Consider the following 22,760-nt stretch of genomic DNA (forward strand, 5'->3'; position numbering starts at 1 on the left):
TTCTATCCCTCCAAATGTGTCTTTTAATATTAAGGGATAATATTTCAAGAATTGTCTTTTCTCCCATTTCACATCACTGTATCTTCTCCAATTTCTCTCGCAATCCCACATACAGATTAGCATATAGTTCACCTCCTCTTGGGCATAAAAGGATAAGTAGTCTATCTTGGGTAATTCTGTCATCATCATAAGTAAAAATAAATGTTTTATTGTATTTCTTTAAGCTTCTCCAAAGAATAAAAAGAAGACTTCTGAAGATATAATGTTAGTTTATCCTGCTGGAGACCAGAATACGTATAAAGAAACACATGGTAATTGAATATTGTGACAAGAAACACTAGATACTAAACAATAATTTGGGGAAAGACAGTTTTGTAACAACTTTTTTTCACTTAACTGCAGACAAATCCTGTTTTCTTTTTGTCAAATAACTGATTTTGAGTGACGCTTATCAAGAGCTATGTGGCCTTTATTGCTTTTAGAATTTGATAACCAGATAATTGATTTACTGTTTTGAACCTGACATTATTATTTTAGAAAATTAAATGAAGGTTATGTTACTATTAAATATATAATACAGCATGCCTACCAACTTGCAGAAAATATTTTTGCTCAAAATAATCTCAGAAAACTCTGAAATATGTCAGAAATTAAGTATATTTACTCCAGATTCACTGTGGCCTTTAATGTAACATCACTTTATTATCTTTTAACTTATGTTATGTCACTTCATGTTGTTCATTAGAGCTCATTGAAAGACTATAAGCCCAAATTACAATATAAAAATCCTCCAAAAAATATTACCAGAGTATGACTGTTCAAAAACTGAACAGTATAACTAATCTCCCATTATTAAATTTCAAAGAAAAAATTAACATATAAATGTTAAATTTCTTGGCCTTATTGGTTAAAAAATAAAAGAAATACTGTTTAAAATCTTTTCTTCCCGAGTATGCAATTTGCTTAGTATTCATCAAGAGTCTGAAATGTTGGAAGAGATAGGGTTGCCTTAGCCTAGGATGTCTTTCTGCCTCAGAATCACTGAGGTTCAGTTAATTTAACTCCAGAATTCATGGGTCCCATTTTTAAAGTTCAGCTTTTACAACATACCAAAGGATTATTTACAACTGGCAAATTTATGGCAATACCAGCTCTACATCTTATACTAAATGTAGACAATAAAACTAAGTTATCAATTTCTAAAGCAGTTATCTCAAGCAAACTGATCCTGTAAAAATCTGGTGTTTAATGCATCCCAGACTGATCTTACTGTTGTCAAAGAATCTCAGTGACATTTCAGGAAAGGATGGTCAATGGAAAATATTGTTTTTAGCCTCACTGCAATACCAGTTTATCGTGACAATTGTCTGGAGAACAGACCTGTAAATTTAATTAAACATGGTTGGGAGAAATATCCTATTGAAAGATGAAATGTAAAGTAATGTGATTCATATCAGAATTGGGTGGAGGGGGTTATGTATATCTACTCTCTTGTTTCAGTGAAGGGTATGTGAGTCATTGTAGTCTTTTTGTGAATTTTAAAAATACACAGTAGTGACATCACAAGTCATCATATGTTTTTAGAGGTGCTCCTCTTTCCCACTCACCTAATCAGGTCTTCCTGGTTTCCATTTCATCATTGAGTCATGAGTGTGAACTCTGTACAGTGTCACATCCTCTATACTCTTATGAGAAATTTGCCCCATACAGTTTTGCAGCTGGTGATTCTCCAAGCAGAGTTTGAAGTCAATTTCCTGCTCCAGCTTCTTAGCTTGTCTTTGTATTTTTTCATTCCCAGAAAAGATCTCAAGGCATTTATTTTGGTTTTTAGATTACCCTAAAGCAAAATGGAACATTTTGTACAATTACATGTATAAACACATGTATAGATTTGTGTAACCAATATCACAATCATATGTAGAACAGTCCAGCATTCCAGAAATCTCCCTCATGCTGTTTATTTGCAGTCACACCCTCCTTCCTCCAACTAATAATCCCAGATTACCTCTGGGATTATTAGTTATGTTACCTCTGGGATTATTATCAAATAGTAATATGTTCTCATAACTATAGTTCATTTTCTGTTGGAGAATGTCATATAAATGGAATCATACATTATGTAACTTTATAAAAATGGCTTCTTTTACTCAGCATAATACCCTGAAATTCATCCAAGTTACAGCATGTGTCAATAGTTTGTTCCTTTCCATTGTATGGATGCACCAGTTTGTTTTTTCATTCTTCAATCAAAAGAAATTTGAAATTTTGGGTTGTTTCCATGTTCGGGTGATTATGTATAGAATGACTAGAAGTACAGTTGATGTTTGAACATCAAGGGGTGATAGTTGAAGTACGGACCCCTTGCACAGTAAAAAAACTACATTTAACTTTTGGCTCCCCAGAAACTTACTAACAGCCCACCACTGACCTTACTGAAAACATAAAATGTCGAGTAACACATATTATGTATGTTATATGTATTATACACTATAATCTTACAATAAAGTAAACTATAGAAAAGAAAATGTTATTAAATTGAAAAAGTCATAGGAAGAGAAAATGTAATGTATTTACTATTAAGTGAAAATGGATCATCGTTAAGGTCTTCATCCTCATTGTCTTCATGTTGTAACACCTCTGGCCAGTGGAAGCGCCTTTGTTATAGCTCTAGAGGTATTTTTGGCTTAACCCTAGTGGTCTTTGATAGCTTCCTTGCTACCTGGGAAGACAGGAAGATCCTAGCTTATCTTGTACAAATCTAGTTGCTTTGGCAACTTTGAAAATATAAAGTGATCATCGATAGCTGGGCCTATTTCTAAACATTCTCTTCCATTCTATTGATGTATTTATCTGTCTTTATGCAAATACCTCAATTTTCTTCATTTTTGTGGCTTTATAATAAGTTTTGAAATTTGGCGGTTTGAGTTATCCAATGTTAGTTGTTATACTAGGTTGACTTGGTTATTCTAGAGCCTTTGCATTTCTATACAAATTTTAAAAACAACTTGCCAATTTTTACAAAATAGCTTGCTGCAATTTTGTTGGGATTCACTTTTCATTTATTTCTCTCTGTCTAGGACCTCTAGTACAATGTTGAACAGCAGTGGTGATTGTGTACATCTTAATATTGTTCCAAAACATAAGGGAAAGTGATACATATGAATTAGGATATCAGCTCTAGATATTTAAATATAGCCTTTGTTAGAAAAAGACATCCCCTCTTTTCTTAGTTCACTAAGAAGTTGTATCATTAATGGGTGTTGAATTGTATCATACTTTTTCTGTGACTTTGACATAATCACACGAATCTGCTCCTTTTTTCTGTTAATATTATAAATTACTTTGATTTTTGAATGAATCAAATTACTTTTGATTTTCTTCATTCCTTGGATAAACTCTACTTATTCATAATGCATAATTTTTATTATGTATTATAATATATATTAACATATTTTAATATACTTATATTATTAAAATTATATTATACAGAAATATATATTCACATATATTTATATTATATTATTTACAGTATATAATATATAAGATAATTAACTTTTTTATAATTATAAATAAGTATTAAAATTATAATTTACTATATTTATAATTATGATTACTATATTATTAATATAACGGTCAGTATAATAATAATATTGTTATATATTATATATATTATATATTATACATAATATTTATTATTTGTTTTGTTTATAATTCTTGCATGTTTGCTCATGGGAGAATTGAACGAATTTTTAATTTATTATAATGCCTTGTATATTTTGTATAAAAGTGATTCTGATGGCAACGTATGAGATAGAAAATGTTCACTCTTCTTCAATTTCCTGGAAGAGTTTGTGTAGAATTAGCATAATTTCTTGCTTAAATATTTAGCACAATTCAGAGGTGAGGTCACTTGAGTCTAGAGCTTTTTTGTGGAAAGGTTTAAACCTCATATTCAATTTCTTTGCTACAGGGCTCTTCATATTATCTATTTATTTGTGATGAGACATGATCATTTGGATTTTTCAGAGAATTTGTTCCTTGTATCTATTTTCAAATTTATTGGCATACATTTTTCATGTATTTCTTTATTATTTCATTTATTAATTATCTGTAGATTCTATTTTGCTGATTTGTGGCTTTATTTGTTTTTGGCTTATTACTTACTAAATATCTTAATTAGCCAGTTTTTTATTTCATTCTTTCTCTCTCTTTTTATGTTTTTAAAAAATTTTACTTTGATATTTATTTTTCTGCTAAGTGTTGGCAAGGATGTGAAAGAACTGAAACTCTGATACACTGCTGATTGATATGTAAAATGGTACAACGACATTGAAAAACTGGTTTGGCTTTTTATTTAAGTTAAACCTATATTTACCATGTGACCAGTCACTCAGCTACTAGGTATTTACCCAGTAAAAAGGAAAAAAAAAATGTGTTCACACATGACCTGTACATGAAAGTTCAAAGAAATTTATTATTTATAAATTTTATTTATAATAAATAATAAAATTTATATTTATTATAATAAAATAATATAAACAAGTAAACTAAATAAATATTTATTTATAAAAACTGGAAACAATCCAAATGTCCATCAACAGGTAAGTGGATAAAAAATTATAGCATAGCCATACAATAGAATTCTTCTCAGAAATGAAAAAGAAAAGCAATACCATTGATACATGCAACAACGTTGTCCTGAGTGAAAGAAGCCAGGGAAATATGAAATTCTAGAAAGCGCAAACTAATCTTGAGTTAGTGGTATAGATCAGTGTTGTTGGAGTATGAGAACAGAGAGATGGATAGATCACAAAGTTGCATGAGAAAACTTCTAGGGATAATAGACATGTTATCTTGAATGCAGTGATGGTTTCACAGTTGGATACATATTTCAAAGTCAATTAAATAATTAAATAGATACAATTTATTGTACTTTGTACTTTCCTAAAGCTGTTAAAAAAAAAAACTATAGAGTTTCTCTCTCGTTTTCTTTTAGGACATACAGCAAATGCTGCTCATCAGCGTCAAAATAGTTCAAATAATTTTACGAAAAAAAACTCAGCTTCTGTTGTTTATCAGGCAGATGTACAGGATAATGGTATAAATCAAAAGGTATACAATTATGCTTTAAAGTTTTGTGTTGTATTTATTAATTTATCTACTTAACTTTTATTTCTATGAACTCTCTCCTTCAGCAGCATAGTACTGATTGTTTAGGGATACTGAGTTTTATTCATGAAACATGATCCATTTTCCTGGCAGAAAAAGTGTTGAGTTAGCTTTGTGCTAAACACACTACGGATTTTAGCAGAAAATAACCCAAACAAACATTTGGCAGTAATAATAATAATGACAGCTTGCATTTATTGAGCATATGCTATTGACTAGGTGTTGTACTAAGCTAGAATGAAGGAAAACAATAATTGGGTAATATAAGATAAATTAAATATAAGAAATTGGGTAATATAAGATAAAAAGAATAAGACATAATTGCTCCTCTAAAAGACTCATTGTCTAGTGAGGCAGCAGACACAGAAAGATACTATTCCAATAAAATTATCCTGGAATGATGAATTTTACTTTGGTTCTAAACAGTGTTTTTAATAAGCATTACACTGGTTTGGACTGGGTATGAATGGATTAGATTGGATTTCTCTGAGACAAACTGAATCAATCTAAACTTTTTAGAACCAACCACAGCATGTATTACCATGCCTTTAGGCAAAGTAGGAAGACTGGAGAAGAAGTAAGTTTATACATTGCTACATATTGAACTCAGTTTTGGACTAGTTAAATTTGAGATTATATGAAAGGTATCCTAGGAGGTTGATGATATGTATTTTACCTAAACAGTTTTTATGAGTTACTGGTTAAAAGAGGGAAAACATCTGTATTCATTGGTTAATTGATAGAAGGCAGAATCTTTTTTGGAAGTACAGTTACTAATGTAATTTTTTCTCTTCAATGTGGTACCATGTAGAGAGATGGGATGGTATCTAAAAACTCAAGTATTTTCGATGATAGAGGTAAGAAAATAAACAATAGTCATAATTTTTCTGTTATTAGGCATGCAATTATAGTTTTATTATATATTTTAAGTTGTTTTATCTGATTATAAAAATATGCTTATTCTAAAAAATTAAGGCTGATATAAATTTTTTATGAATATAGATATTATAATTAGCCCATATATTTGAGTGATTGCTGGATGAGTGTGCCTTTTGGAATTTGCAAAGTGTGGAAAAGATAGGGTCCTTGCTGTAGCTGTTTGTAGTTACAGATAAAGACGCTGGCATACTGGCTTCAGGAGATTGGAATACAGAGAACTATCCCCAAGATTGTTTCCATATTTCACTGCCATTAATTTCCAACAAATGACACATTTTGTTTCCCATTTGTCTTTAAATGAAATATTCATTACCCAATATCTGTGTGCCTTGTTATGTTTATGCAAGTCACTAAAAATACTCACATACATATCTGACATATGCATACAGAAAACATGAGACATCTTCCTCCAGTGGCTAAGGATCACCTCAAATTTAATGCAAAACTCAATTCATCATCATCTTCCTGACCCTTTTATTTCACCCAGGCACAAAACCTAAGTTGCCTTGGACTCTTCCTTTTATATTTTGTATCTAAAAGTTTGCATTTTCTGTCTATTCTACTTCCTTAATTTATTTTGATCTTCACTTTTTTCCGTTCCCTTTGCTCCTACCCTTGTTTTCTCCATTCTTCACTATTGCAGTAATCTTCCTCCAATTTCATCTTCCTCTTTTTAACCAACTATACATTTTTCTATGAAACAATCTTCCTAAATCACAGCTTTGTTTATTTCACTATCCAAATGATTTTTCATTGCCTAATTACTCAAATGCAAAAAGTTAATTCTAGCGGTAGGCTGTGGTTATAGCAGAAGATTAAGCTGGCATAAAACATTAAATAAGGATTTCAGGCTTGTCTGTGAAGGCAATGGGAACCACTGGAAATTTGTAGGCAGTAAACATCAAAAAAGACGTGTTATTTTTGGAGATATTTCCTTGACTCAAATAAATCCCTGATTGTGGCAATTCTAGTCACTGTGGCAGCTGAGCAGGGAGAATGTTGGAGTAATGCTGTAAATTAATATTAACCCTTGTCCCAGCAATATCAGCTTCTCATATTTAAAGTTATCTCTTCTTTCTCTAGGAGGTATAAATATTTCAGGCCAAGGTTCAATTATTTCAGCGCAGGTATCACCCACGAGAAAATTTTCCAGAGATTCACAGGCATTTTTGGATCCTTCAAAAGAAGAGGTATATAACAGTTCTTTTACCCCAAATACAAACACAATAAAAGGGATATGATCTTATGGTCATAATTGGTATAAAATGTCATGATTTATGTAACCATACAAAACAACTTTATTCCCTGAAATTAGTCATACAATAATAACGTTTTAATAGCCCTTGAACAGTCGGCTTAAATGTAAGCTACAAGATGTTAGTTCATGGTACGTATCTACAACTTTTAGAGGAAGTATAAAGTTGGACTTCTTTGACTGGGCTTGTACAGTAATGATTTAGTACTTTTTGACCAGTGATCAGTTACCTGCTGTTCGAGAGATACCAGCAAAGATTCAGGGTATAGCTTTTGGACATGAAATAGATTTTTTCTGTGGGTTGCCAACTTGTTACAGGAATCAAACATGTATCTTTGGTTTCATCATTAGTATAGTATTAACTAGCTCAACTGCCCTAGGGAGTTAATGTGGTTTGAAATAGATTTCAATAAACTAGAAATTTACTAAATTATTTCCAAAAGAATTCTTCATAACTAGAGTTGAAAGTGGCATCATTTTCCATGTCCTAGAATGCATAATAATTGAGACACTAAATTATGTATAACTCCTAAAATGTAGTATGTTTACCACAATGCGATTTTCTGTAGTGCAGTTTTATAATAAACATTTGACAAATGTACATCAGGTTTAGTTCACTGTTCTACCATATCAATAGCCACATTAAATATGCTAAGAATAAAAAAAAAATTTTTTTAACAGCTTGGACATTGGGTGTCATATTGGCCAAAATATTATAAAGGCTATGCCCTTAACTTAAAAAAAATTCCTTTAAAAACAGTTTCTAAATTTTATTACTGACCTTTTTAGGGTAATGTGTGCACTATCAGCATTGCCATCCATATTAAATCTTAGATTGCCATCCATATTAAATCTTAGATGTGTTAGATGAAAGTACAACTATATGCTAAATCCCAAAGTCTCAGCAAATTACCAAATGTGTAGGTGGTTTTAAGTACAACTTTTGATACAACTATGAACTTTGAATTCTATAAATAATACCTGTAATGTAAACATAATAAAAACATGTGCATTTCTTATAAATTGACATTAAAGAGAAATTCTCAAAATCTTAAATTTCTGTACTATAAATATAGAAATAATAGTTGATGTTTGAGTCCTAAAATTTTTTTTTGTGGATCTATTTGTTTTGCTGTTGTGAATTATGTAGAAGGAGACAAATGCTGATTGGGATGGAAGACCAACCAAGAGATCAAGCTATCTCTGCGAATCAGGTAAATATCAGCAGTAATTATTGAGTAAATCTTGCATTCTATTTATTCTTTCAACTAACATTTATTGAGTTTTTGCTTCATGTTAGATATGGTGCTAAGTTTTAATCATTCAAGGAAAAATGGCACAATTTTTGCTCAGGGTTCTTACAGTATGCTTGGAAAGATAGTCATGGCCCAATATGATAAGAGCAATAAAGGAAGTGGGTATGTGTAAAAGCTGGGAAAGTTATGGGAAAGAGAATGCATAGACCTATCTAGGGTCATCATAGAAGCCTTTATAATTTAGAAAGAGACTGCATTGAGACATGAAGGATCAGAAGGAATTTCCTATTTTCTTTTTGTTATTTTTATTGTTTGTACTAATGTTGACAACCAAAATTTGAAAAAAAATTAAAGTCTTTGTGCTCATATCCTTATACTTACTGTTTTCTGCTTTTACAGCAGCTTCTCTCCCACACCACAACTTTATTAAGGTATAGTGGATAATTTAAAACTGTATATATAGACGGTACAGATGGTCCCCAACTTGTAATGATTCAAATTAGGGTTTTTCAACTTTACTGTCGGTTTATTGGGGTATTAAATGCATTCTCAGCTTACAATATTTTTGACTCACAATTGGCTAATCAAGATGTAACACCATCGTAAGACAAGGAGAATCATATACAACTTGATATGTGTATATACAGTAAAGTATTCACCACAAGCAAGCCAATTAACATATCCTCACTTCACGTAGTTACTATTTGTGTGTGGTGGCAGAAGAACATTTAAGAGCTACTCTCTTTCTACATCTGGCTAGCCAGTTTTCCCAGCACCATTTATTAAATAGGGAATCCTTTCCCCATTGCTTGTTTTTCTCAGGTTTATCAAAGATCAGATAGTTGTAGATATGCAGCGTTATTTCTGAGGGCTCTGTTCTGTTCCATTGATCTATATCTTTGTTTTGGTACCAGTACCATGCTGTTTTGGTTACTGTAGCCTTGTAGTATAGTTTGAAGTCAGGTAGTGTGATGCCTCCAGCTTTGTTCTTTTGGCTTAGGATTGACTTGGTGATGCGGGCTCCTTTTTGGTTCCATATGAACTTTAAAGTAGTTTTTTCCAATTCTGTGAAGAAAGTCATCGGTAGCCTGATGGGGATGGCATTGAATCTGTAAATTACCTTGGGCAGTATGGCCATTTTCACGATATTGATTCTTCCTACCCATGAGCATGGAATGTTCTTCTATTTGTTTGTATCCTCTTTTATTTCCTTGAGCAGTGGTTTGTAGTTCTCCTTGAAGAGGTCCTTCCCATCCCTTGTAAGTTGGATTCCTAGGTATTTTATTCTCTTTGAAGCAATTGTGAATGGGAGTTCACTCATGATTTGGCTCTCTGTTTGTCTGTTGTTGGTGTATAAGAATGCTTCTGATTTTTGTACATTGATTTTGTATCCTGAGACTTTGCTGAAGTTGCTTATCAGCTTAAGGAGATTTTGGGCTGAGACAATGGGGTTTTCTAGATATACAGTCATGTCGTCTGCAAACAGGGACAATTTGACTTCCTCTTTTCCTAATTGAATAACCTGGATCCCTTCCTTACACCTTATACAAAAATCAATTCAAGATGGATTAAAGACTTAAACGTTAGACCTAAAACCATAAAAACCCTAGAAGAAAACCTAGGCATTACCATTCAGGACATAGGCATGGGCAAGGACTTCATGTCTAAAACACCAAAAGCAATGGCAACAAAAGACAAAATTGACAAATGGGATCTAATTAAACTAAAGAGCTTCTGCACAGCAAAAGAAACTACCATCAGAGTGAACAGGCAACCTACAACATGGGAGAAAATTTTTGCAACCTACTTATCTGACAAAGGGCTAATATCCAGAATCTACAATGAACTCAAACAAATTTACAAGAAAAAAACAAACAACCCCATCAAAAAGTGGGCAAAGGACATGAACAGACACTTCTCAAAAGAAGACATTTATGCAGCCAAAAAACACATGAAAAAATGCTCACCATCACTGGCCATCAGAGAAATGCAAATCAAAACCACAATGAGATACCATCTCACACCAGTTAGAATGGCAATCATTCAAAAGTCAGGAAACAACAGGTGCTGGAGAGGATGTGGAGATATAGGAACACTTTTACACTGTTGGTGGGACTGTAAACTAGTTCAACCATTGTGGAAGTCAGTGTGGCGATTCCTCAGGGATCTAGAACTGGAAATACCATTTGACCCAGCCATCCCATTACTGGGTATATACCCAAAGGACTATAAATCATGCTGCTATAAAGACACATGCACACGTATGTTTATTGCGGCATTATTCACAATAGCAAAGACTTGGAACCAACCCAAATGTCCAACAATGATAGACTGGATTAAGAAAATGTGGCACATATACACCATGGAATACTATGCAGCCATAAAAAATGATGAGTTCATGTCCTTTGTAGGGACATGGATGAAATTGGAAATCATCATTCTCAGTAAACTATCGCAAGAACAAAAAACCAAACACTGCATATTCTCACTCATAGGTGGGAATTGAACAATGAGATCACATGGACACAGGAAGGGGAATATCACACTCTGGGGACTGTTGTGGGGTGGGGGGAGGGGGGAGGGATAGCATCGGGAGATATACCTAATGCTAGATGACGAGTTAGTGGGTGCAGCGCACCAGCATGGCACATGTATACATATGTAACTAACCTGCACAATGTGCACATGTACCCTAAAACTTAAAGTATAATAAAAAATAAAAAAGAGAGCTACTCTTAGCAGTTTTTAATGACACAATATTGTTAACTATAGTCACATTGTTGTACATTAGATCTTCCACACTTATTCATCTTATATATCCTCCTCCCCATAACTCCTGGTAACCACCATTCTATTCTCTGTTCCTATGAGCTTGACATTTTTATATTACACATATAAATCATGCCGTTTTTAGTCTTTCTGCATTTAGCTTATTACACTTAGCATGATGTTCTCCAAGTTCTTTGATGTTGTCACAAATGGCAGGATTTCCTTTGTTTGAAAGGCTAAATAGTATTGTATTATATCTGTCTGTCTTTCTGTCTGTCTGTGTATCTGTGTTTATTTATACATCTACTTAGACAGATACATCTATTTCTTGGTATATATCAGATTTTCTTTATCCCCTCATCTGTTGATGTACATTTGTTTCTATATATTAGCTATTGTGAATAATGCTGCAGTAAACATGAGAGTGCAGATATCTCTTCAACATACTGAAAACATAATGAAAACATATGATTTCATTTCCTTTGGATATGTACCCAGAAGTTGAATTGCTAGATCGATCATAAGGTAATTGTTGAGGAACCTTCATACTGTTTTCTACAATGTCTGTACAAATTTACATTTCTACCAACAATGTACAAGGATTTCTTTTTCTTCACAATCTTGCCAATACTTGTTGTCTTTTACTTTTTTGATAATAGGCATTCTAAGAGATGTGAAGTGGTATATCATTATGGTTTTGATTGTATTTTTATTTTTAATAATTTTTTTTTACTATTGAGTTGTTTCAGATTTTTATATGCTTGGGATAATAACACCTTATCAGATATATGGTTTACAAGTATTTTATACAATTCTGTAGGTTGCTTTCTCACTTTATTGTTTTACAGCAATGCAAAAACTTTTTAACTTGATGCAATCTCATTTTTCTATTTTTGCTTTTATTGCCTGTGCTTTTAGTGCCATACCCAAACATTTATTGCCCAGATCAACATCAAGAAGCTTTGTATCTTCTCTCTTACAGTTTTATGCCTTAAGGCCTTACGTTTATATCTTTAATTCATTTTTTGTTATTTTTTGTATATGATGTGAGGTAAGGGTCCAATTTAATTCTTCTGCCTGTGGACATACCGTTTTCCCAACAACATTTATTGAAAAAATTATCTTTCCCTATTGTTTCTTTTTTATGTTATTTTTAATTGGCATATAGTTATTTTCCATATTTATGTTGTTTTATTTTATTTTTAATGGGCAAATAGTTATTTTCTTTATTAAGAAAATCTTTATTTTAGGCTGAGTCATACATGTGCGGGTTTGTTTTACAGATAAACTTATGTCATGAGGGTTTGTTGTACAGATTATTTCATCACTCTGGTAGTAAGCCTAGTACTAGTACTCAATCATTATTTTTTCTGATCCTCTCCCTGCTCCAACCCTCTACCGCAGTGTGGCCTCGGTGTCATTCCCCTCTTCGTGTCCATGTTTTCTCATCATTTAGCTCCCACTTATAAGTGAGAACATGCGGATTTGGTTTTCTGTTCCTGTGTTAGTTTGCTAAGGACAATGGCCTCCAGCTCCATCCATGTTCCTGCAAAGGACATGATCTAATTCTTGTCCATGGCTGCATAGTATTCCATCGTATATATGTGCCATATTTTTAAAAATCTAGTCTACCATTGGTGAACATTTAGGTTGATTCCATGTCTTTGCTATTGTGAGTAATGTGCTGCAATGAACATACACATGCGTGTGTCTTTATGATAGAATGGTGTGTGGTTCCTTTGGGTATATAGCCAGTAATGGGATCTCAGGGTCAAATGGTAGTTCTGTTTTTAGCTCTTTGAGGAATCATCACACTACTTTCCACAGTGGTTGAATTAATTTACACTCCCACCAACAATGTATAAATGTTCCCTTTTCTCTGCAACCTTGCCAGCATCTATTATTTTCTTTTTAATACTAACCATCCTGACTGGTGCAAGATGGTATCTCATTGTGATTTTGATTTGCATTTATCTAATGATCAGTGATATTGGGCTTTTTAAAATATGCTGCTGACTGCATGTTTATCTTATTTTGAAAAGTGTCTGTTCATATCCTTTGCCCTCTTTTTAATGGAATTTTTTTTCTTATAAATTTAAGTTACTTACAGATCCTGAATATTAGACTCTTGCCAGATGCATAGTTTGCAAATATTTTTTCCCATTTTCTAGGTTGTCTGTTTACTGTATTACTAGTTTCTTTTGCTGTGCAGAAGCTCTTTAGTTTCAGTAGATCCCATTTGTCAATTTTTGCCTTTGTTGCAATTGCTTTTGGCATCTTCTTCATGAAACCTTCGCCAGTTCCTATGTCCTGAATGGTATTGCCTACGTTGTCTTCCAAGGTTTTTATAAATAGGGTTTTACATTTCAGTCTTTAATCCATCTTGTGTTGATTTCTGTATAGGAGGGGCCCAGTTTTGATCTTCCGCATATGGCTAGCCAGTTAGTCCAGAACCATTTATTGAATAGGGAATCCTTTCCCCATTGCTTGTTTTTGTCAGCTTTGTCAAAGATCAGATGGTTGCAGGCCTATATATCTATTTTTGTACCAATACCATGCTGTTTGGTTACTGTAGACCTGTAGTATACTTTGAATTCAGGTAGCTTGATGCCTCCTGCTTTGTTCTTTTTGTTTAGGATTGCCTTGGCTATTCAGGCTCTTTCTTTTGGTTCCATACAAATTTTAAAATAATGTTTTCTTGTTGTGTGAAGAATGCCATTGGTAGTTTGATAGGAATGGCATTGAATCTGTAAATTGCTTTGGGCAGCATGGTCATTTTAACAATATTAATTCTTCCTATCTATGAGCATAGTACCTTTTTCTACTTGTTTGTGTCATCTCTGGTTTCTTTGAGCAGTGTTTTGTAATTCTCAGTGCAGAGATCTTGAACCTCCCTGGTTAGTGGTATTTCTTAAGTATTTCATTCATTTTCTGGTTGTTGTGAATCACATTGCAATCCTTATTTGGCTCCCAGTAGGCTATACACGCACGGCACCAGAATTGCTTCTGCTCAGGGCCTCAGGAAGCTTCCACTCATGGCAGAAGGTGAAGGGGAAGCAGGCATATCACATGGTGAGAAAGCAGCAGTGGGTGGGTGCCACGCTCTTAAACAATCAGAACTCAGAGTGAGAACTCACTGTTTACCATGAAGTGGGCACAAAGTCATTTATGGGGGATCCATTCCCATGACCAAAGCACCTCCCACCAGGCCCCACCCCCAACATTGGGGATTATACTTCAACATGAAATATTGAGGAGACAAAACATCCAAACCATATCATTCTGCCACTGGCCACCAAATCTCATGTATTTTTTATATTGCAAAATACAATCATCCCTTCCCAATAGTCCCCCCAAATCTTAACTTATTCCAGCATTAATTCAATAAAAAGTCCAAAGTCCAAAATTTAATTTGAGACTTAATGTATATTGCCTTCACTTATGAGCTTGTGAAATCAAAAACATGTTATTACATCCAAGATACTGTGGTGGTACAGGCATTGGGTAGAATTTCCATTCTAAGAGGGAGAAAACAGTCAAAATAAAGGGGCAACATGCCCCATGCAAATCTAAAACCTAGCAGTGCCAACATTAAATCTCAAAGCTCCAAAATAATCTCCCTTGATTCCATGTCTCTCATCCTGGGAACACTAAAAAAAAGGGGTGGTCTCCCAAGGCATTAGGCAGCCCCACCACTGTGGCTTTTCAGGGTGGAACCCCCATGGCTTCTGTCACTGATTTGAGTCTAATGCCTGCTGCTTTCCCATGCTGAGGTGGCAAGCTGCTGGTGGCTGTACCATGCTGGGATCTGGAGTGCATTGGTCCTGTTCCCACAGTTCCACTAGGTAGTGCCCAGTGAGGACTCAGTGTGAGTTCTTCAATCCCACATTTCCCCTTGGCACTGCCCTACTAGAGTCTCTCTGCAGGGGCTTCAGCCCTGCAGCAGGCTTCTGCCTGGGCATCCTGCCTTTCTCATACATACTCTGAAATCTATATGGAGCTGCCAGGCCTCCTTCACTTTTGCATTTTGTAAACCTGCAGACTAAACAGCACATAGAACCTGACAAGGCTTATGCCTTGCAATGTCCACAGTGGCATCCCAAATTGTACCTGGGCCCTTTGAGCTGAGGCTGGAGCTGGAGTGGCCAGGATGTGAGCAGCAGTGTCCTGAGGCTGAGCAGAGGATCAGTTTCCTGGGTCTGGCCCCTAAAACCATTCTTTCCTCCTAGGCCTCTGGGCCTGTGATGGGAGGGGCTTTCCCAAAGACTTCTGAAATGCCTTTGAGGGCTTTTTTCCATTGTCTTGGTTGTTAACACTTGGCCCCCTTTTAGTCATGCTAATCTCTCTAGTAAGTGATTGCTCCACAACCTGCTTGTATTTCTGTCTTGAAAATACCCTTTCCTTTTCTATCACAAAGACAGGTTGTGAACCTTACAAATTTTTACACTTTGCTTCCCTTTTAAATATAAGTTCCAACTTTAAGTCATTTCTTTGCCCCAATATCTGATTATAGGTTGTTAGAAGCAGTCACATCATTTCTCGAATGCTTTGCTGCTTAGAAATTTGTTCTGCCAAATACTTTAAGACATCACTCTTTAAGTTCAACCTTCCACAAATGCCCAGGACATGGACACAATGCAGTCAAGCTCTTTGCTAAGGCATAACAAGTGTGACCTTTGGCTCAGTTCCTAATAACTTTCTCATTTCCATCTGAAATCTTATCAGCCAGGACTTTGCTGTCTATATTTCTATCAGCATTTCAGTCACCACCATTTAACCAGTCCCTAAGAAGTTCCAAACTTTTCCTCATTTTCCTGTGTTCTTCAGAGCCAGAGCCCTCAAACTTTTCTTATCTCTCTCCATTACCCATTTCCAAAGCTGCCTCCATGTTTTCAGGTATCTTTATAGCAATGCCTTACTTCTTGGTACCAATTTTCTGTGTTTCATTTGTATTGCTATAAAGGAATACCTGAGGCTGGGTAGTTTATAAAGAAAATAGGTTATTTTTCTCACGGTTCTGCATGGCACCAGCATTGCTTCTGGTGAGAGCTTCAGAAAGCTTCCGCTCATGGCAGAAGGTGAAGTAGGGGAGCAGGCATATCACATGGTAAGAAAGCAGCAGTGGGTGGGTGTCAAACTCTTTTAAACAGCCAGTTCTCATGTGAACTCAGCACAAGAACTCACTCATTACTGCTGTAAGGAGGGCACCAAGTCATCCATGAGGGATCTGCACCTATGATCCAAACACTTCCCATCAGGCCTCACCTCCAACACTGGGAGATTACATTTCAAACTGATATTTGAAGGGGATAAAACATCCAAACCATGTCACTGATTTTGTACTTTTGTGTGTTTTCATAATGGTGAATATCACCTGAGTTTAGAATTTTTTTTAGCTTTTCTTTTCCTCCCCTCCCCTCCCCTCCTCTCCTCTTCTCTTTTTCTTCTCCTTTCTTTTCTTTTGTTTTTGTTTTTTTCTTTTTCTTTTTTCAGATCTAGCTCTGTCACCCAGGCTGGAGTGCAGTGGCATGATCTCAGCTCACTGTAATCTCCACATCCTAGGCTCAAGCCATCTTCCCACCTCAGCTTCCCAAATAGCTGAGACTACAGACACATGCCACCATACCAGCTAGTTTTGTATTTTTTTAGCACAGATGGGGTTTTGTCATGTTGCCCAGGCTGTTCTCAAACTCCTGGGCTCAAAGCAATCTATCTGCCTCAGCCTCCCGAAGTGCTGGGATTACAAGCATGATCCAACACGCCAGGCCCAGAGCATTTCTTACAGGACCAGTTTAGTGGTGATGAACTCCCTCGGTATTTGCTTGTTTGGGAAAAATTTATTTCTCCTGAATTTGTGAAGCTTAATCTTGTTAAACATAGAATTCTTGGCCAGCACTATTTTTCTTTCAAAACTTTGAATATTTTATGTCATTCTCTTCTGGCGTGTAAGGTTTCTGCTGAGAAATCTGCTGTTATTCTAATGAGGTTTTCTTTGTAAGTGACTAGATGCTTTTCTCTAGCTAATTTTATAATTTATTCTTTCACTTTGACTGTAGTCTGGGACCCCAATTTAAACATACATTAGATCACCTGATATTTTCCTGCAGGTTACTGAGCCTTTCTTAACTACTTACAAATCTTTTCAAAATACACGTGCTTCAGTTTGTATAGTTTCTAATGCTATGTCTTTGAGATTATTTTATTTGTCTGTAGTGTCAAATCACACCAGTAAGTTTTTAATCTCAGATAATGAGTTATTTTACAAGTTCTATTGGCTGTTTTTATATCTTAACCTCTCTCCCCCTCATTAAATGTTTCTAAGGTCTTTCCTGTTAATTGTGTCATCTGTGCTGTTTCTAAATCTATTTCTGTTGACTAATATTTTTCCTAGCTATATCTCTTCTTGTTTCTTTCCATGTATTACATATTTTATTGCATATCGGACAGTTTTACTGCTATGCTATTGTTGAGTTTTGTCTGCTTTTAAAGATTGGAGAATTTTGTTTTAACAAGTTTATGTATGATCATGATTTTTTAAGGCTTATGTTTAAATGCTGTTATGGGACATATAATGTCAATTTTACTTTATGGATCCTTCAGTTCTCCTAAATGGAGATGAATTTTCTGGGGTCTCTGTAAGATGTGCTAGACATTCAACCAAGTCCCTCCTCTCTTACTAGTCAGTTAGAAAATATTTTCCAGTCTTGTGTGAAATTGAGACTTATTCTTTTCACACCTGCACAGTAATCTTTTTTTCTACAAGAAGTTGTCATTTGCCTGGGTATCACACTAGATTGTACAACTTAATATAGAGCTAAAAACTCAACAGGATGCCATTTTAGAAGCATGGACTTCTTCCTGTATATAATGCCATATTTTCCTGGTATTATTCTCTATAGTTTGTAGCTGCCTTAGCTTTTTAAAATCTTTGTATAATTTCTAACTCCTCAAATTAGTTAAACCACCATAGTATGTTATTGCCTGGAAAGTGTCTTTAGTTAATAATATGTGGTAATTTAAAACTTCACTTTATCTTTATCCCTTTGTGCAGAGAGTACATTATTGTGATTCCTGTTTTCCATAATTAAAAGGTTATTGATATAGTCTTCTAATTTTCTGATTGATTATGGTAAGAAGGCTTGTCAAGTGTCAGTTATTCTCTTATGACTGCAAACCATCAAGCAGGATTTTTTTTTATTATACTTTAAGTTTTAGGGTACATGTGCACATTGTGCAGGTTAGTTACATACCTATACATGTGCCATGCTGGTGCGCTGCACCCACTAACTCGTCATCTAGCATTAGGTATATCTCCCAATGCTATCCCTCCCCCCTCCCCCCACCCCACAACAGTCCCCAGAGTGTGATGTTCCCCTTCCTGTGTCCATGTGATCTCATTGTTCAATTCCCACCTATGAGTGAGAATATGCGGTGTTTGGTTTTTTGTTCTTGCGATAGTTTACTGAGAATGATGGTTTCTAATTTCATCCATGTCCCTACAAAGGACATGAACTCATCATTTTTTATGGCTGCATACTATTCCATGGTGTATATGTGCCACATTTTCTTAATCCAGTCTATCATTGTTGGACATTTGGGTTGGTTCCAAGTCTTTGCTAGTGTGAATAATGCCGCAATAAACATACGTGTGCGTGTGTCTTTATAGCAGCATGATTTATAGTCCTTTGGGTATATACCCAGTAATGGGATGGCTGGGTCAAATGGTATTTCCAGTTCTAGATCCCTGAGGAATCACCACACTGACTTCCACAATGGTTGAACTAGTTTACAGTCCCACCAACAGTGTAAAAATGTTCCTATTTCTCCACATCCTCTCCAGCACCTGTTGTTTCCTGACTTTTTAATGCTTGCCATTCTAACTGGTGTGAGATGGTATCTCATTGTGGTTTTGATTTGCATTTCTCTGATGGCCAGTGATGGTGAGCATTTTTTCATGTGTTTTTTGGCTGCATAAATGTCTTCTTTTGAGAAGTGTCTGTTCATATCCTTCGCCCACTTTTTGATGGGGTTGTTTGTTTTTTTCTTGTAAATTTGAGTTCATTGTAGATTCTGGATATTAGCCCTTTGTCAGATGAGTAGGTTGCGAAAATTTTCTCCCATTTTGTAGGTTGCCTGTTCACTCTGATGGTAGTTTCTTTTGTCAAGCAGGATTTTTTTATCTAAGCTTCCACAGAATTAAGGATAGAACAGTCCCAGACCATCTGTTAACTCTATCTTCCAAAATTGTGGGGTTTTTGTTTTGTTTGTTTGTTTTTGTCTTGTTTTCATGGAGCCTCATTCTCTCACCCAGGCTGAAGTACAGTGGTGCAATCTCGGCTCACTGCAACCCCTGCCTCCTGGGTTCAAGCAGTTCTCCTGCCTCAGCCTCCCGAGTAGCTGAGATTACAGGTGTGCGCCACCATACTCAGCTAATTTTTGTATTTTTAGTAGAGATGGAGTTTCTCCATGTTGGCCAGGCTGGTGTCGAATTCCTGACCTCAGGTGATCCACCCACTTTGCCTTCTAAAGTGTTGGGATTACAGGCGTGAGCCATCGCACCTGGCCAGGTTTTTATTTAAAAATTACATTGTGCTGGGTGCAGTGGTTCATGCCTGTAAACCCAGCACTTTGGGAGGCCGAGACGGGTGCATCGCTTGAGCTCAGCAGTTTGAAACCAGACTGGGCAAAATGGTGATACACTGTCTCTACCTAAAGTACAAAAACTTAGCCAGGCATGTTGGCACATAACTGTGATCCCAGCTACTTGGAAAGCTGAGGTGGGATAATGACTTGACCTGGGAGGCAGAGGTTGCAGTGAGCCAAGATCATGCCAGGGCACTCCAGCCCAGGTGACAAAGTGAGACTCCATCTCAAAAATTAAATAAAATAAGAAAAAATAAAAATTATAATAATAATAGCTTTCATGCTCTATATTTTACTATGGATGTACAACTCAACACTGTACATTTTGATGTCAGTTGTCCTGCTTTTCATTGCTTTATATGTATTTTTTAACTTTCCCTGTTAGAATCCCTTTCAGTGTAATGGTTACCTGGAAATAAAATTTCTTTTATTTCTAATTTTGATAACATTATTTATTTTTAATTTACTTGAATTGATATCAGAAAATTAAATCTCTATGGACATTAATTTTGATAACATTCCTATTATTTATTTTTAATTTATTTGAATTAGCATCAAAAAGCATAGGCTTTAAATCTGTTTTCATTGACATTAAATTTTCTTTATAGCTAAATATGTGATATGATATATGACATTTTTAAGTGTTTTATGGATATACAAAATAAGTCTATTTTCTGTCTGAGGGATGCAAGATTTTTATTATTATTATTTTGAGACGGAGTCTCACTCTGTTGCCCAGGCTGGAGTTGCAATGGTGTGATCTCGGCTCACTGCAACTTCTGCCTCCCGGGTTCAAGTGACTCTCCGGCCTCAGCCTCCCGAGTAGTTGGGATTACACCATACAGAGCTAATTTTTGTATTTTTAGTAGAGACCAGGTTTCGCCATGTTGTTCAGGCTGGTCTCGGACTCCTCACCTCAGGTGATCTGCCCACCTCAGCCTCCCAAAGTGCTGTGATTACAGGCGTGAGCCGCCGTGCCTGGCCAGGATGCAAGATTCTAATCCACATGTTGGCCAGGCATATGGTCTCTGTTGCAGCTACTCACTCTATCATAAGGAAATCAGCCAGAGATAATACATAATGAATAGGCATGGCTATACATTTTCCGTCAGTTTTGCTTCTGAGGATGACCATAACCTCCTCCCTGAAAATAACAGAGTGCTGTAAAGTACAGCTGAGGGAGGTTAGGGGTAGAGAGACCCTCTTTTTTTCTCAGCAGAGGGCTTAATATTTACTAATATATTAATCCTGTCCCCATAACACAGAAGTAACTGTGTTTTTTAAAAAAATCAAATTATATCTTCTGCGAATAATAAAATTTAGTTACTTCCTTTGCAATTCTTATAATTGTAGTTTTTTTTTTTTTTGCACTCTTCCCTTTCCTAAGACCTGAAGTGCAATGATTAATAAAGTGGTAAAAGTGGGCTCCTTGTCTTCTTTCTTAATTAAAAAAAAGTTTAAATAATTTCTCATTAAGTATGATATGTACTGTGATCTTTTGGTAGATAATAATGTCAGGTTAAGAAAGTATCTTTCTATTTCTAATATGCAAAACTTCCTTATTAGTGGTGAATTTTGACTTTTTAAAATATATTTTATGTATCTGTTAAGGCTATCATATTTTTTTGTTAAAATGGCCACACATCCTTGATTAAATCAATTCTATCTATCGTGTGTTTTTCTTCTTATACATGTGTAGATTAAATTTACTAGTAGTTTGTTTAGGATTTTAGCATCTAGGTTCTTGAGAGAGGTTGGGTTGTAATTTTCCTTTCTCATAGTATCCTGATACGGTTTTCGTGTCAAGATTATACTAGCCCCATGAGTTAATTATGTTGCCTGCTTTTACTATTTTATAAACGTTTACAAAGTTGAAATTATATATTCTTTGAATGTTCGGTAGAAGTCACTGTTAAAATAAATAACCTAGTTTTTGTTCTTTTAGTGAGAAAAAACTAAATTATGAATTCAATGACTTTAGTGATTCAAAACTATTTTTCTTCTTTTTGAGTGCTTTTAGCAAGTAACTTTTTTTATAAATTTATTTAATTCATCTAAATTTTCAGATATATTTGCATAAAGTTATAATATATCCTATTTATTTAGATGAGATTGTTGAAAGGCAGTATGGCATAGTTGCTAAGCAGATGTACTCAGGTAACTAGGTTTAATCCATACTCCAGTACTTAAAATGCATGTTAATTTGGCCAAGTTATTTAATGTCTCTGTTCTTTAGATTTTCCAACTATAAAATAAGTATAATAGTAGTAATACATATGATGATTGTTATGGGAATTCAATGAGTTAATATTTTAAACTTTTTAGAACAGTATGTGAAACTTAATTGGTGATATGTATGAAAATATAAAATGTATCAAAAAACTTGCAATATAATATTTCATTTTTTTCTAAATCATGTTTAATATCCAATTTTGTTTATTAGTTTGTACTCATGAGTTAGTTGTTAAATTTTGTGCTCCTGGCTTAGTTATTCTAATTTTTACTTTACTTTTGTTGGTGGTCATTTATAATTTAATTGCATTGTAGACTGAGAGTATGATCTTTATGATACCAACCATAAAGAGGAATCTAGAGCATGCTTTATGGCTTAGCAAACATGATTACTATTTAATAGTTTCTGTGTGGTTGAAAACAATGAATATTGCTCAATTTGGGATGTAATGTTCTAAATATGTCCATTCAATCAAGACGGTGAATTGTGTATTTCA

General features: G+C 34.8%; 1 protein-coding gene across 2 annotated transcripts in view; it reads left to right on the forward strand.

Annotated features, from left to right (window-relative positions):
* The window catches only part of FSIP2 (fibrous sheath interacting protein 2), a 99,500-nt gene that overhangs the window by 20,527 nt on the left and 56,213 nt on the right, over positions 1–22,760 (forward strand). For both annotated transcript variants that reach the window (XM_055108840.1, XM_034954621.2), the window contains exons 9-13: positions 225–311; positions 4,997–5,112; positions 5,981–6,026; positions 7,192–7,298; positions 8,514–8,577. In XM_055108840.1, coding sequence (XP_054964815.1) covers positions 225–311; positions 4,997–5,112; positions 5,981–6,026; positions 7,192–7,298; positions 8,514–8,577 — 420 coding nt within the window. The remainder of the gene's footprint in view (positions 1–224; positions 312–4,996; positions 5,113–5,980; positions 6,027–7,191; positions 7,299–8,513; positions 8,578–22,760) is intronic.

The sequence above is a fragment of the Pan paniscus genome, chromosome 13 (assembly GCF_029289425.2).
Source record: "Pan paniscus chromosome 13, NHGRI_mPanPan1-v2.0_pri, whole genome shotgun sequence".
In the NCBI taxonomy this organism is placed as follows: domain Eukaryota; kingdom Metazoa; phylum Chordata; class Mammalia; order Primates; family Hominidae; genus Pan; species Pan paniscus.